Below are 13,744 nucleotides of genomic sequence, written 5' to 3' on the forward strand. Positions count from 1 at the left end.
AGATCTGCCTCTCATGGTAAAATATGAGAAAGGGAAAGAAAGCAGCCCCTGCCTTGATAGCCATTCACGTGTGACCGTAACCACGATGGCAACCCCAGGAGCTCGAATCAGGAATGCGCATTTAATAATTAATAAGAATTATGGTACTTGTTAAGCGCTTGCAATGTGCCAAGCTCTGTTCTAAGCGCTGGGGTAGATACAGTTTGATTAAGTTGGACACAGTCCCTGTCCCACATGGGGCTCATAGTCTAATCCCCATTTAACATATCAGGTAACTGGAGGCTCAGAGAACTGAAGGGACTTGCCCAACGTCCTCCGTCTCCCTTCGGACACAGGGCCAAGGAGTGGTATTCGCCTTGTTGATCAGCAGTGAGCCTTGATTTTTCCTCTTCTGACTGCCACCCAGCACAGAAGGTTTATTTTTCAAAAATATATATATATATAAATTCAAATTCATAATTATCTATGTCCTTGGGGTTTGAAAGAACCACAAGGCCTTTTTAAGAAATGTGTAACAATTGACGTCCAACTATCTTTTGGAACCTAGAAACCAAAATGTGCTGTCAATTAAAAGAAGACATTTATACACTGGATCCACGCTGTTTTACTGTAGGGTCCCTGTGGTACTTGCAGCTGCTGGAACTGGTTTCTTTTGCTGGGGGGCGGGGGTGGGAGAAAACAATAATCAACATCGAAGCATTTTTTTAAAATCAAAAAATGCACGCAGAAAGAGTTACACGGACTTCGCAAGCAGATGTATAACACGATTCAAATTCTATTTTTTTGCCTAAGCACCTTGGCATCACGGTTCTAAACAAACACGACAAAACACGATCTGAGCAGTTAACCTGTGTAGCAGGTCTACGATTAAGTACGGGTCCATTCAGTTGTTGCTCTTCGCTGCTGTCTAGAAGAGGCTTCCAAAGGCCTGTTTTTAGAGCACGACGTTCACGCTTTGAGACTACGCGTGCGGCTGGCATCACTTCGCGAAGGCCATCTTCGGGTAACACTGTAGTCGAGTTCTGGTACAGCCCCAAATAAAACATCTCTTACAACGATTGGCCAAAGCGACTCCCTTTGACTGGGACAAGGGTCCCACCCTAGAGATAAAACCAGAGGTTGGTTGGTTGGTGGGGGAAGGAAGGGAAGTCCAGAGTCCACCAGTCGATCGTACACGTCAGGCGCTTATTATGTGCGAAGCACTGGACCGAGCGCCACTAGGAGCGGCCTTTGGTACAGACCGTCCCTTGGTCGATGCTGTCTTCCATGTACTGACTGGTCGTGTCGTTGCTCCTGCTGTGGACGGTGGACGGGAGGCGGGACGCTCGCCTCTCCCGGGCTTTCTCGGCCGAAAAGCAGCAGATCATCTTCCTCATGGTGCTGTACATCTCGTCGTCCTTGTAGGAATAGATGATGGGGTTCATGACGGAGTTCAGCAGGGCCAGCAGGAGGAACCACCGCTTGACGTGCTGCACGCCACACTGTGTGCAGTTCAGACCATCCAGGAGCAGAACCACTAGGCCTGGGGTCCAGCATACCACAAACGCACCTGCAGGATGACAGCCACAGAAGGTTCATTCATTCACTCAATCCTATTTATTGAGCACTTACTGTGGACAGAGCACTGTACTTAAGTGCTTAATTGAGCACTTACCGTGTGCAGATCTGGGTTCAGATTTGCATCCTATTTCCCTGCTGTTGGCGTGGTCCGGTGGATTACAATAATAATAACAATAACAATGGCATTTGTTAAGCACTTTCTATGTGCCAGGCATTGTAATAATAATTTTATTATTATTATTATGGCATTTGTTAAGCACTTACCATGTGCCAAGCACTGTTCTAAGCACTCGGGTAGATACAAGGTAAGCAGGTTGTCCCACGTGGGGCTCACAGTCTTAATCCACATTGTACAGATGAGGTAACTGAAGCATAAAGAAGTTAAGTGACTTGCCCAAAGTCACACAGCAGACAAGTGGCGGAGCCGGGATTAGAACCCATGATCTCTGACTCCCAAGCCTGTGCTCTTTCCACTAAGCCATACTGCTTCTCTATTAATAATAATAACGATGATGGTTTTTCTTAAACACTTACTATGTACTAGGAACTATTCTAAGCCCTGGGGTAGATGCAAGATAATTGGGTTGGATGCAGTCCCTGTCCCACATGGGGCTCACAGTCCCAATCCCCATTTTACAGATGAGGGAACTAGGGTACGGAGAAGTGAAGTGACTTGCCCAAGGTCACCCAACAGACACTGTAGTAAACTCACTGTAGTAGCACTGGGGTGGATGCAAGCAAATCGGGTTGGACACAGGTCCTGTCTCATGTGGGGCTCACAGTCCCAAACCCCATTTTACAGATGAGGGAACTGAGGCACAGAAGGGAATTGACTTGCCCAAAGTCACACAGCAGGCAAGTGGCAGAGCTGGGATTAGAACCCATGACCTACTGATTCCCAGGCCCATGCTGTATCCACTACGCCACGCTGCACGGGCCTGGGATTCAGATGGATCTGGGTTCTAATCCAGCTCTTCCACTTGTGGGCAAGTGACTTCACTTCACTCCTCTTTTTTTATGGTATTTACTGAGCGCTTACTATGTGCAAAGCACAGTTCTAAGCGCTGGGGAGGTTACAAGGTGATCAGGTCGTCTCACGGGGGGCTCACAGTCTTAATCCCCATTTTACAGATGAGGTAACTGAGGCAAAGAGAAGTTAAGTGACTTGCCCAAAGTCTCAGAGCTGACAATAGGTGGTCAGAATTTGAACCCATGACCTCTGACTCCAAAGCCCGGGCTCTTTCCACTGAGCCACACTGCTTCTCTTGACTGTAAACTTGCTGTGGGTAGGGAATGTGTCTGCTTATTGCTGTATCGTACTCTCCCAAGCGCTTAGTTTAGTGCTCTGCACACAGTAAGTGCTCAATAAATATGATTAAATGCAGCATGGCTCAGTGGAAAGAGCCCGAGCTTTGGAGCCAGAAGTCATGGATTCAAATTCCGACCCCGCCAATTGTCAGCTGTGTGACTTTGGACAAGTCTCTTAACTTCTCTGTGCCTCAGTTACCTCACCTGTAAAATAGGGATTAAGGCTGTGAGCCCCTACGTGGGACAACCTGATCACCTTGTAACTTCCCCAATGCTTAGAACAGTGCTTTGCACATAGTAAGTGCTTAATAAATGCCATCATTGTTATTATTATTATTAAATGTTGAATGAATTCTCTGACTTCATCTGAAGCCTCCCTGACTTCATCTGTAAAATGGGAATTAAAACTGTGAGCCCCATGTGGGACAAGGGACTGTGTCCAACCTGATAAACTTATGAATATTAGTGCTTAGAATAGAATAGAATACCCCAGTGCTTAGAATAGAGTTTGACACATAGTAAGTGCTTAACAAATCCATCAGCAGCAGCAGTGGGGAAGCAGCATAGTGTGGGGAATCAGCAGGGCCTAGAAACAGAAAGAAAGAGCCCAGGCCTTGGAGTTAGAGGACTTGGGTTCTAATCCCAGCTCTGCCCATTAATAATAATAATATTGGAATTTGTTAAGCACTTACTATGTGCAAAGCACTGTTCTAAGCGCTGGGCGCGATACAAGGTGATCAAGTTGTCCCATGTGGGGCTCACAGTCTTCATCCCCATTTTACAGATGAGGTAACTGAGGCTCAGAGAAGTTAAGTGACTTGCCCAAGGTCACACAGCAGACATGTGGGGGAGTCGGGATTTGAACCCATGACCTCTGACTCCAAAGCCCGGGCTCTTTCCACTGAGCCACGGGTTTGCCGGGTGACCTTGGGCAAGTCACTTAACAGCTCTGTACCTCAGTTTCCTCAACTATAAAATGGGGATCAAATACATGTTCTGCCCTGTAGCAGTGTGGCTCAGTGGAAGGAGCCCAGGCTTGGGAGTCAGAGATCGTGAGTTCTAATCCCGGCTCCGCCACTTGTCAGCTGTGTGACTTTGGGCAAGTCACTTCACTTCTCTGGGCCTCAGTTCCCTCATCTGCCAAATGGGGATGAAGACTGTGAGCCCTGCGTGGGACAACCTTGATTACCTTGTATCCCCCCAGTGCTTAGAACACTGCTTGGCACATAGTAAGCACGTAACAAATACCAACATTATTATTATTATTATTATTATTATTATTATTATTATTATTCTACTTAGACTGTGAGCCTCATGCGAGACTGTGACCAAAGTAATCTGTATCTAACCCGGGGCTGAGAACAGTGTTTGACACAAGTAAGTGCTTAACAAATACCACAAAAAAAAAAGCCCAGGCCTAGGAGTCAGAAGGACCTGTGTCCTAATCCCAGCTCTGCCCCTTGTCTGCTGCATGACCTTGGGTGAGTCACTTCACTTCTCTGTGCCTCAGTGTCCTCATCTGTAAAATGGGGATTCAATCCCTGTTCTCCCTCCTCCTTAGGTTGTATGAGCCCCATGTAGACACAGATTGTAATAATAATAATAATAATGGCATTTATTAAGCGCTTACTATGTGCAAAGCACTGTTCTAAGTGCTGGGGAGGTTACAAGGTGATCAGGTTGTCCCACGGGGGGTCCACAGTCTTAATCCCCATTTTACAGATGAGGTAACTGAGGCTCAGATAAGTGAAGTGACTTGCCCAAAGTCACACAGCTGACAATTGGCAGAGCCAGGATTTGAACCCATGACCTCTGACTCCAAAGCCTGAGCTCTTTTCCACTGAGCCAGGCCGGTTCTCTAACTGTACCCAACCTGAGTATCTTATATCTACCCCAGCGCTTACTACAGTGGTTGGCACATGGTAAGCGTTGAACGAATACTACCACTGTTCCAATTGTGCCCAGTCGAGCTGGCGGTTAGAATGAAAGTGGCATGAATTGGTGCCAAGTTTGGCATGTTCCTTTTATTTCCTTTGGTTTTAGGAAGTTTAACCCTCAAAATCTAAAATAGCGTTGAGGTGTAATGGACAACACTAAAGTAAGTCCTACTAACACCTGTAAGAATTTGTACTGAAATTGTTCTGTTGTCCTGAGAAGCTCAGAACGTGGTCTAATGGATAAATCATGGGCCTGGGAATCAGAAGGATCTGGGTTTTAATCCCGGTTCCGCCACTTGTCTTCTGTGTGACCTTGGGAAAATCACTTCACTTCTCTGTGCCTCACTTACCTCATCTGTAAGATGGGGATTAAGACCGTGAGCCCCATGAGGGACAGAGACCTTGTCCAACTGGATTACCTTGGATCTACCCCAGCGCTTAGACCACAGTGTAAGTGCTTAACAAATACCACAATTACTATTATTATTATATGCTCCAAATAGCCCTCTCCAAATGCATTCTTTAGTCTGGCTAAGAGAGAAATTTGCCTAATTGAGAAAAAAAAAGAAACACTGCCAAAATAAGTTTGATCAGGCACGGAATTTCATAAGTTCTAAGTGTAATAGGTCCGAAGGTCAACAAGGAGAAATAGAACATTTTTAGAGCTCATATTTACATTCAGGCAAGTTTATCTGCTGGACCTAATCAAACAGACAGTTATACCACTCAGAGAATAAGAACTTAGCAGTAGCAGTGTGACTTAGTGGAAAAAACATGGCCCTGCAGAGTTTGAGGACCTGGGTTCTAATCTCCGCTCCGCTACTTCATTCATTCATTCATTCAATCGTATTTATTGAGCTCTTACTGTGTGCAGAGCACTGTTCTAAGCACTTGGGAAGTACAAGTCGGCAACATATAGAGACGGTCCCTACCCAACAACGGGCTCACAGTCTAGAAGGGGGAGGAATACCAGGAAATTCTTTGTAACTCTACAGATCATCTTTGTCAACAGAGCATCAGAGAAGCAGTGTGGCTTGGTGGAAAGAGTACGGGCCTGGGAATCAGAGGATCTGAGTTCTAATCCTCACTCTGCCACTTGCCTGCTGTGTGACCTTGGGCAAGTCACTTTACTTCTCTGGGCCTTCCTTCCCTCATCTAGTAATAATAATGGTGGTATTTGTTAAGCACTTACTATGTGCCAAGCACTGTTCTAAGCTCTGCAGGGGATACAAGGTGATCAAGGTTGTCCCACCTGGGGCTCACAGTCTTAGTCCCCATTTTACAGATGAGGGAACAGAGGCCCAGAGAAGTTAAGTGACTTGCCCAAGGTCACACAGCTGACAAGTGGAGGAGCCAGGATTCGAATCCATGACCTCTGATTCCCAAGCCCGGGCTCTTTCCACTGAGCCACTGTGAGCCCCAGATGGGACAGGGACTGTGTTCAACCTGATTATCTTATATCTACTCCAGGGCTAGTACATTGCCTGGCATATAGCAAGAAATTAACAAATACCATTAAAAATAGCACTTCAACAATCCAACTTGCCTAATTAATTATTTGTGGTTTCTGTTTAGCACTTACTATGTGCCAAGCATACTGTTAAGCACTGCGGTAGATACAAGAAAATCAAGTTTGGACACAGACCCTGTCCCTCATAGGGCTCACAATCCGGGCAGATGGGAAAACAGGTATTGAATCCCTATTTTACAGATGAGGAAACTGAAGTATAGGGAAGGTAAGTGACTTGCCCAGGGTCACCCAGCAGGCAAGTGGCAGAGTGAGGATTAGAACTCAGATCCTCGATTCCCAGGCCCATACTCTTTCCACGAAGCCACACTGCTTCTCTGATGCTCTGTTGACAAAGATGATCTGTTGAGTTACAAAGAATTTCCTGGTATTATTTTGTTTTCTTTGTCTCCCCCTTCTAGACTGTGAGCCCACTGTTGGGTAGGGACCATGTCTACATGTTGCCAACTTGTACTTCCCAAGCGCTTAGTAGAGTGCTCTGCACACAGTAAGCGCTTAATAAATACGATTGAATGAATGAACAAAAGACCGATTCCATCGTGGCTTCCAGGTAAGAATGTGAACTTCCTATCTCTTGACTGTTTTTTTTAAAACTCAAAGAGAAAGGGGCTAAACTCACAACATAACCGGCGAGAGAGAGGAAGAACTGAGATTGGCATTGCTTTTTCAAGGGCCACCCTAAAAGGGAGATTTTTTTTTTACAAGTTTCCATGGTCACGTCTCGATTTTGGGGACAGATAGCAAAATTAGTTGACAGAAAAGATGCTTTGACTCATTTACTCCTGGAATAGTTCAATGACTTATCTGTCTCCATGGATGGAGCGGTGGCCCTTGCAATTTTACTGCATAACAACATAAATACTTTAGCCCTGAGGGAAAAAGAACACTAGAGTGGCTTGGTCAATTTCTACCCAATCCCACAATACAAATTATTTTTTAATCTACATGGTTCCTCTTTGAGACAAGCATGGTATGGTCTGAAAAAGGCTTACGAAGCATTGCTGCAAGAAATGATTTTAGTGCTTCTCCAGCCTAACCCAAAGACTCTCAATTAGGAGACCCTGACCCCTTACAGCCAGCCATCCAATCAATATAATAATAATAATAATGATGGCATTTGTTAAGCGCTTACTATGTTCAAAGCACTGTTCTAAGCGCTGGGGAGGATACAAGGTGATCAGATTGTCCCATGTGGGGGTCACAGTCTTCATCCCCATTTTACAGGTGAGGGAACTGAGGCACAGGGAAGTTGAGTGACTTGCCCAAAGTCACAGAGCTGACAAGTGGCGGAGCCAGGATTAGAACCCATGATCTCTGACTTCCAAGTCCGTGCTCTTTCCTCTGAGCCACGCTGCTTCTCACAAATAATAAGGTCTCACATGGGCTCTCAGTCTAAATAGGAGAGAGAATAGACATTGAATCCCCATTTTGTGGGTGAAGGAACTGAGGCAGAGAGAAGTTAAGTGACTAGCCCAAGGTCACACAAAAGGTAAATTCATTCACTCAGTCATATTATTGAGCACTTACTGTGTGCAGAGCACTGTACTAAGCGCTTGGAAAGTACAGTTCAGCAACAGAGACAATCCCTGCCCAAAACGGGCTCACAGTCTAGAAGGGAGGAGACAGGCATGTAGACAGTGTTTGTCAATCAACCAAGAAACAGTAAGCACTGAACAAATACCATAAAAAAGCTCAAATTTTTGAGCACCTCTTTGCAGGATACTCGATTCAAAAGCTTCAGTTTCGAGGATATTTGATGGGACAATTTTACTGATTTACACCCAAGATTAAATGTAAAATGAATAGTTGCCACCCTAAATTCAGAGGCTTCAAAGGAAAATATGTGTGCAAGTTGGCCAAGATCTTTGGCTAGGTCTCCAAAGGCCCAGGTCATCACGGCTGAACCAGATTCTCAAACAGAATACTGGCCAAGGTCAAGATTTGATCAATATTACAATTTGGAAAGAACACCGACAGAAAGAGGCAATAAGGCTTACAGACTACTACTGAAAGCCACTCAGGATTAAAACGGCAAATACAAAACTTGATTGGCTGATTAAAAAAAACTACTCATAATGTGCTTGGTCACATGGATTTCCCTCAGAGTTTTGTTCGGGAGTAGGGGAAGGAAAAGGTTTTATGCCAAATAACCACATATTAGCTCACTCTAGTCTCTTTTTTACACCAAGTATAGCTTAAGTAGAGAGACAGTGATCTCACCATGTGGAAAACTTTTTTCCAACTGAGACCCAGACAGGAACCCATGAAGGAGCAGGGAAGGAGAGCACTTAGCAGGACTCAAAACAGCACAGCCAAGTGAGCCTTTTTCCTTTCTGTGTCACCTTTACACTCGGGTCTGTAACCCCTAAGCACTTCAATATTCCCACTGCCAATATATCCTTATATCACAGTAGGATATCATAATGGAAAGAGCATGGGCCTCGGAGTCAGAAGGTCATGAGTTTTAATTCCGGCTCCACCGCCTGTCTGCAAGTCACTTACCTTCTCTGTGCCTCGGTTACCTCATCTGTAAAATAGGGATTAAGACTGTGAACCCCAAACACGACAGGGACTGTGTCCAACCCGATTTGCTTTTATCCACCCCAGTGCTTAGTACAGTGTTTGGAATATAATAAGTGCTTAACAAATACCAGAATTATTATTATCATTATCATTATTATTATATCCTTATACTTGGCTGCTTTCCCTATCTGTAATTCATTTTAATGTCTGCCTCCTTCACTAGATTTTCAGCTCCTTTTTATTTTTTAATGGTATTTGTTAAGCACTTACTATGTGCCGGGCACTGTACAAAGTGGAGGGGTAGATACAAATCAATCAGGTTAGTCCCAGTCCCTGTTCCACATTGGGCTCACAATCTTAACCCCATTTTACAGATGAGGTAACCGAGGCACAGAGAGTGAAGTGATTTGCCCAAGGTCATAGAGCAGACAAGTGGTGGAGCCGGGGTTAGAAACCACGTTCTTCTGACTGTCAGGCTTGTGCTCTATCCACTAAGTCACACTGAGCTGCATAAGTGCTGAGGGTAAGGATTTCCTGGGTGGACATTCAAAAGAAATAAAATATGTAATCTCTGATCTCCATGAATTTACAGTTGAATGCTGGAGGAAAGACATAAATTGGCCAATGAGCGACACCAGAGCCCCTGGACTGTGGATGGCCCTGAGAGGAAATCTCTGAATCATTTCTGGTCAAGGGTGGGGCTCATTAGGGTTTCTTATGACTCCTCTTCCAGGTCAAAAAACCAGGGCCTTTATTGGCCTTGCCTCCTCAAGGTATCCCTAATCTGCCATTTTTCCCAAAGTAGTATAACTGGACTCTCCCCACTCGGATAATTTCAAAATATCTTCACACCTCACGGAGGTCTTCCCTAACTAAAGCCCTTCTTTCCTCTTCTCCCACTCCCTTCTGCATCACCCTGACTTGCTCCCTTATTCATTCCCCTCTACTATTCATTCATTCATTCAGTCAATCGTATTTATTGAGTGCTTACTGTGTGCAGAGCACCGTACTAAGCGCATGGGAAGTACAAGTTGGCAACATATAGAGACGGTCCCTACCCAACAGTGGGCTCTACAAGCCCCAAGCACTGACATACTTACTGGTTATTCTATATCAATGTCCATCTCCCCCCCAAACTGTAAACTCGTTGGGGGCAGGGAATGTGGTGGTTATATTGTACTCTCCCAAGCACTTAGTACAGTGCTCCACACACCGTGAGCGCTCAATAAATATGATTAATGGCCTGATTGACTCACAGGCTGAGCAGAGCTCCCTGAGAAGCAATGGGGTAAGATGGACCGAGTGTGGGTCTCAGTAGATCTACGTTCTAGGTCCCTTTTAGCCACGGTTCAAACAAACCAAGAACTCGGTCAAGTCAGAATCTCAGCTGTTCGACGTTGGGCCGAGAGGCAAGCCTGATGGTGCTCCGGGGGGGAAAGGATTAGAAAAAAAGCAAACAAGGGCAGGGCATTTCCCTTAGACCTGGTCTACAATCCGAAGCAGAGTGTTGAGCAATTATATATGTGCAGCCTACAGCCAAACCAGATAATTCCAGCTTTGAAGAGGAAAAAAGAAATAATTACATAATAGGACAGGGAAAACAACTAGTGGACTAGAGTAACCCCAGAGGAAGAGGGAAGAAGAAGATCATTTCTCATTCAGTGGCCTGGCTTTCTTATCCTGAAGTCATCAGCCAGTGCTGATTTTTTCTGCCAGGTTTAGACCAGCAGAGCCTAGTGGATGGAGCACGGGCCTGGAGACACTTGGTTATGGGTCAGAGAAGCAGCGTAGCTCAGTGGAAATCAATCAATCAATCAATCAATCAATCGTATTTATTGTGCGCTTACTGTGTGCAGAGCACTGTACTAAGCGCTTGGGAAGTACAAGCTGGCAACACACAGAGACGGTCCCTACCCAACAGTGGGCTCACAGTCTAGAAGGGGGAGACAGAGAACTAAACAAAACATATTAACAAAATAAATAGGATAGATATGTGCAAGTAAAATAAATAAATAGAGTAATAAATACGTACAAACATATATACATATATACAAGTGCTGTGGGGAAGGGAAGGAGGTAAGGCGGGGGGGTGGAGAGGGGGAGGAGGGGGAGAGGAAGGAGGGGGAAAGAGTGCGGGCTTGGGAGTCAGAGGCTATGGGTTCGAATCCCACTCAGCCACTTGGCAGCTGTGTGATCTTGGGCAAATCACTTAACTTCTCTATGTCTCAGTTACCTCATCTGTAAAATGGGGATTAAGACTGTGAGCCCCACATGGGACAACCTGACCACCTTGTATCCCCCCCAGTGCTTAGAACAGTGCTTCGCACATAGTAAGCGCTTAACAAATACCACCATTATTATTATTATTATTATGGGTCCTAATTCCGGCTCCACCACTTATCTGCTGCGTGCCCTGGGCAAGTCATTTCACTTCTCTGGGCCTCAATTACCTCAGCTGTAAAAAGGGGATTTATTTATTCATTCATTCAATCATATTATTGAGCGCTTACTGTGTGCAGAGCACTGTACTAAGAGCTTGGGAAGTCCAAGTTGGCAACATATAGAGACGGTCCCTACGCAACAGTGGGCTCACAGTCTAGAAGGGGGAGACAGACAACAAAACGTATTAACAAAATAAAATAAAAAGAATAGTAAATATGTACAAGTAAAATAAATAGAGTAATAAATATGTACAAACATATATACAGGTGCCGTGGGGAGGGGAAGGAGGTAGGGCGGGGGGAATGGGAAGGGGGAGGGATTGAGACTGTGAGCCTCACAGGGGACAGGTGTCCAACCCAATTTGCTCATATCCACCCCAGAGCTTAGTACAGTGACTGGCATACAGCAAACACTTAACAAATACCGCAATTATTATTACTACTAGGGATAATATTCGGATAAATATTTCACTCTGACATTGATTTTTCTGGCCTTCACAGTGCTACTTGTCAATGCAAAACATCAATCTTCTGCCTGAAATGTTAATATGCCTAATCAGACCTTGTGTTGTGAGATGCAACATGGCCTGGTGGAAAGACCACCGGTCTGGGACTCAGAGGACTTATAATAATAATGGCATTTATTAAGCGCTTACTATGTGCAAAGGACTTGGCTCCCAAACCTGGCTCTGTCATTTGCCTGCTGGGTGAGCTTGGGTAAGTCATTTAACTTCTCTGTGTCATGGTTTTCTCATCCGTAAAACAAGGGTAAAATACTTGCTCTCCCTCCCTCTCAGACTGTGAGTTACATGGTCCCTGTGGCCAAACTGATTATCATCCATCATCTATGCTTAGTAATAATAATAATAATAATAATAATGGCATTTATTAAGCACTTACTATGTGCAACGCACTTGGGAGGTTACAAGGAGATCAGGTTGTCCCACGGAGGGCTCACAGTCTTCATCCCCATTTTACAGATGAGGTAACTGAGACCCGGAGAAGTTAAGTGACTTGCCCAAAGTCACACAGCTGACAAGTGGCGGAGATGGGATTTGAACCCATGACCTCTGACTCCAAAGCCCGGGCTCTTTCCACTGAGCCACGCTGCTTCCCACGTAGTAGAGTGCTTTGCACACTCTAAGGGCTTAAAAACACAACTATTATTATTTGTACTGTCATGATTTGGGTCATGACTTCATAGATGAAAATTTAATTTCCAAAAGTTTAGTGGCATAAGTGTCACGAAAAAGCCTTGTAAACAATAAATTGGTTTAAAAATGGGATTTTTGGTGGATGTATTATATAGACCTTGCCTCAGCAGTAAATGACTAATGTTCTCAAATAGGAGGTCATTACTTTAAATATGCTCAGGATCAAAACAATCTCACCACCCCAGTCTGTTATTCTTTGTTTTTTGGTCCAAGAAAAAAATACCAGCGCACAAACGATAATACTAACCTCACAAGCCACAAGGGCTGCTGACTGAAATAGAAAATTACATCTCTCCCCAAAAAATGACATTGTGGACTCAATCCCGAAGAATTTTTAAAGAAATCTTCACATTCTTGTGTTTGAAATCAGAAGTATCCTTGATCAAAAGGATGATTAGATACTACCAACCATATATTAGTTCAATATGAACATTTGTTCAATCAATAAACTGAGAAATAATTTATTTTCAGGTTGAGTATATACAAATGTTTAATATGCATGGAATTTTAATAATAATAATGATGATGGCATTTATTAAGCGCTTACTATGTGCAAAGCACTGTTGTAAGCGCTGGGGAGGTTACAAGGTGATCAGGTTGTCCCATGGGGGCTCACAGTCTTAATCCCCATTTTGCAGATGAGGCAACTGAGGCCCAGAGAAGTTAAGTGACTTTCCCAAAGTCACACAGCTGACAATTGGTGGAGCCAGGATTTGAACCCATGACCTCTGACTCCAAAGCCCGGGCTCTTTCCACTGAGACATGCTGCTTCTCTAAAGATACATCACAGTCATTAATTCTGATGAATAACTTTGTGTTCTAACTTAAATATTAAAAGGAAGCAGCGTGGCCTAGTGGATAAAGCACGGGCTTGGAAGTCAAAGGACCTGCGTTCAAATCCTGACTCCGCTGCTTGCCTGCTGTGTGACGTTGGGTAACTCACTTAACTTCTCTGTGCCTCAGTTTCCTCAACTGCAAAATGGGGATTCAGTACCTGTTCTCCCTCCTACTTGAATGTGAATCCCATGAGGGACAAGAACTGTACCTGATGTAATTAATTTGTATTTACCCCACTGCTCAGAACAGTGTTTGACACATAGCAAGGGCATAAATGGATACCGTTAATATATATATATATATATATATATATATATATATATATATATATATACATATATATATATATATATATATATGAATCGTATTTATTGAGCGCTTACTGTGTGCAGAGCA

At 44.3% G+C, this 13,744-nt stretch overlaps 1 protein-coding gene across 1 annotated transcript in view; it reads right to left on the reverse strand.

Moving 5' to 3' along the window:
- Positions 1-259: 259 nt before the first annotated feature.
- LPAR3 (lysophosphatidic acid receptor 3) overlaps positions 260-13,744 on the reverse strand; it is a 78,778-nt gene continuing 65,293 nt past the window's right edge. The window contains exon 2 of the mRNA XM_038745420.1: positions 260-1,549. Coding sequence (XP_038601348.1) covers positions 1,218-1,549 — 332 coding nt within the window. The 3' untranslated portion in view covers positions 260-1,217. The remainder of the gene's footprint in view (positions 1,550-13,744) is intronic.

The sequence above is a fragment of the Tachyglossus aculeatus genome, chromosome 4, assembly GCF_015852505.1.
Source record: "Tachyglossus aculeatus isolate mTacAcu1 chromosome 4, mTacAcu1.pri, whole genome shotgun sequence".
Taxonomy (NCBI): Eukaryota; Metazoa; Chordata; class Mammalia; order Monotremata; family Tachyglossidae; genus Tachyglossus; species Tachyglossus aculeatus.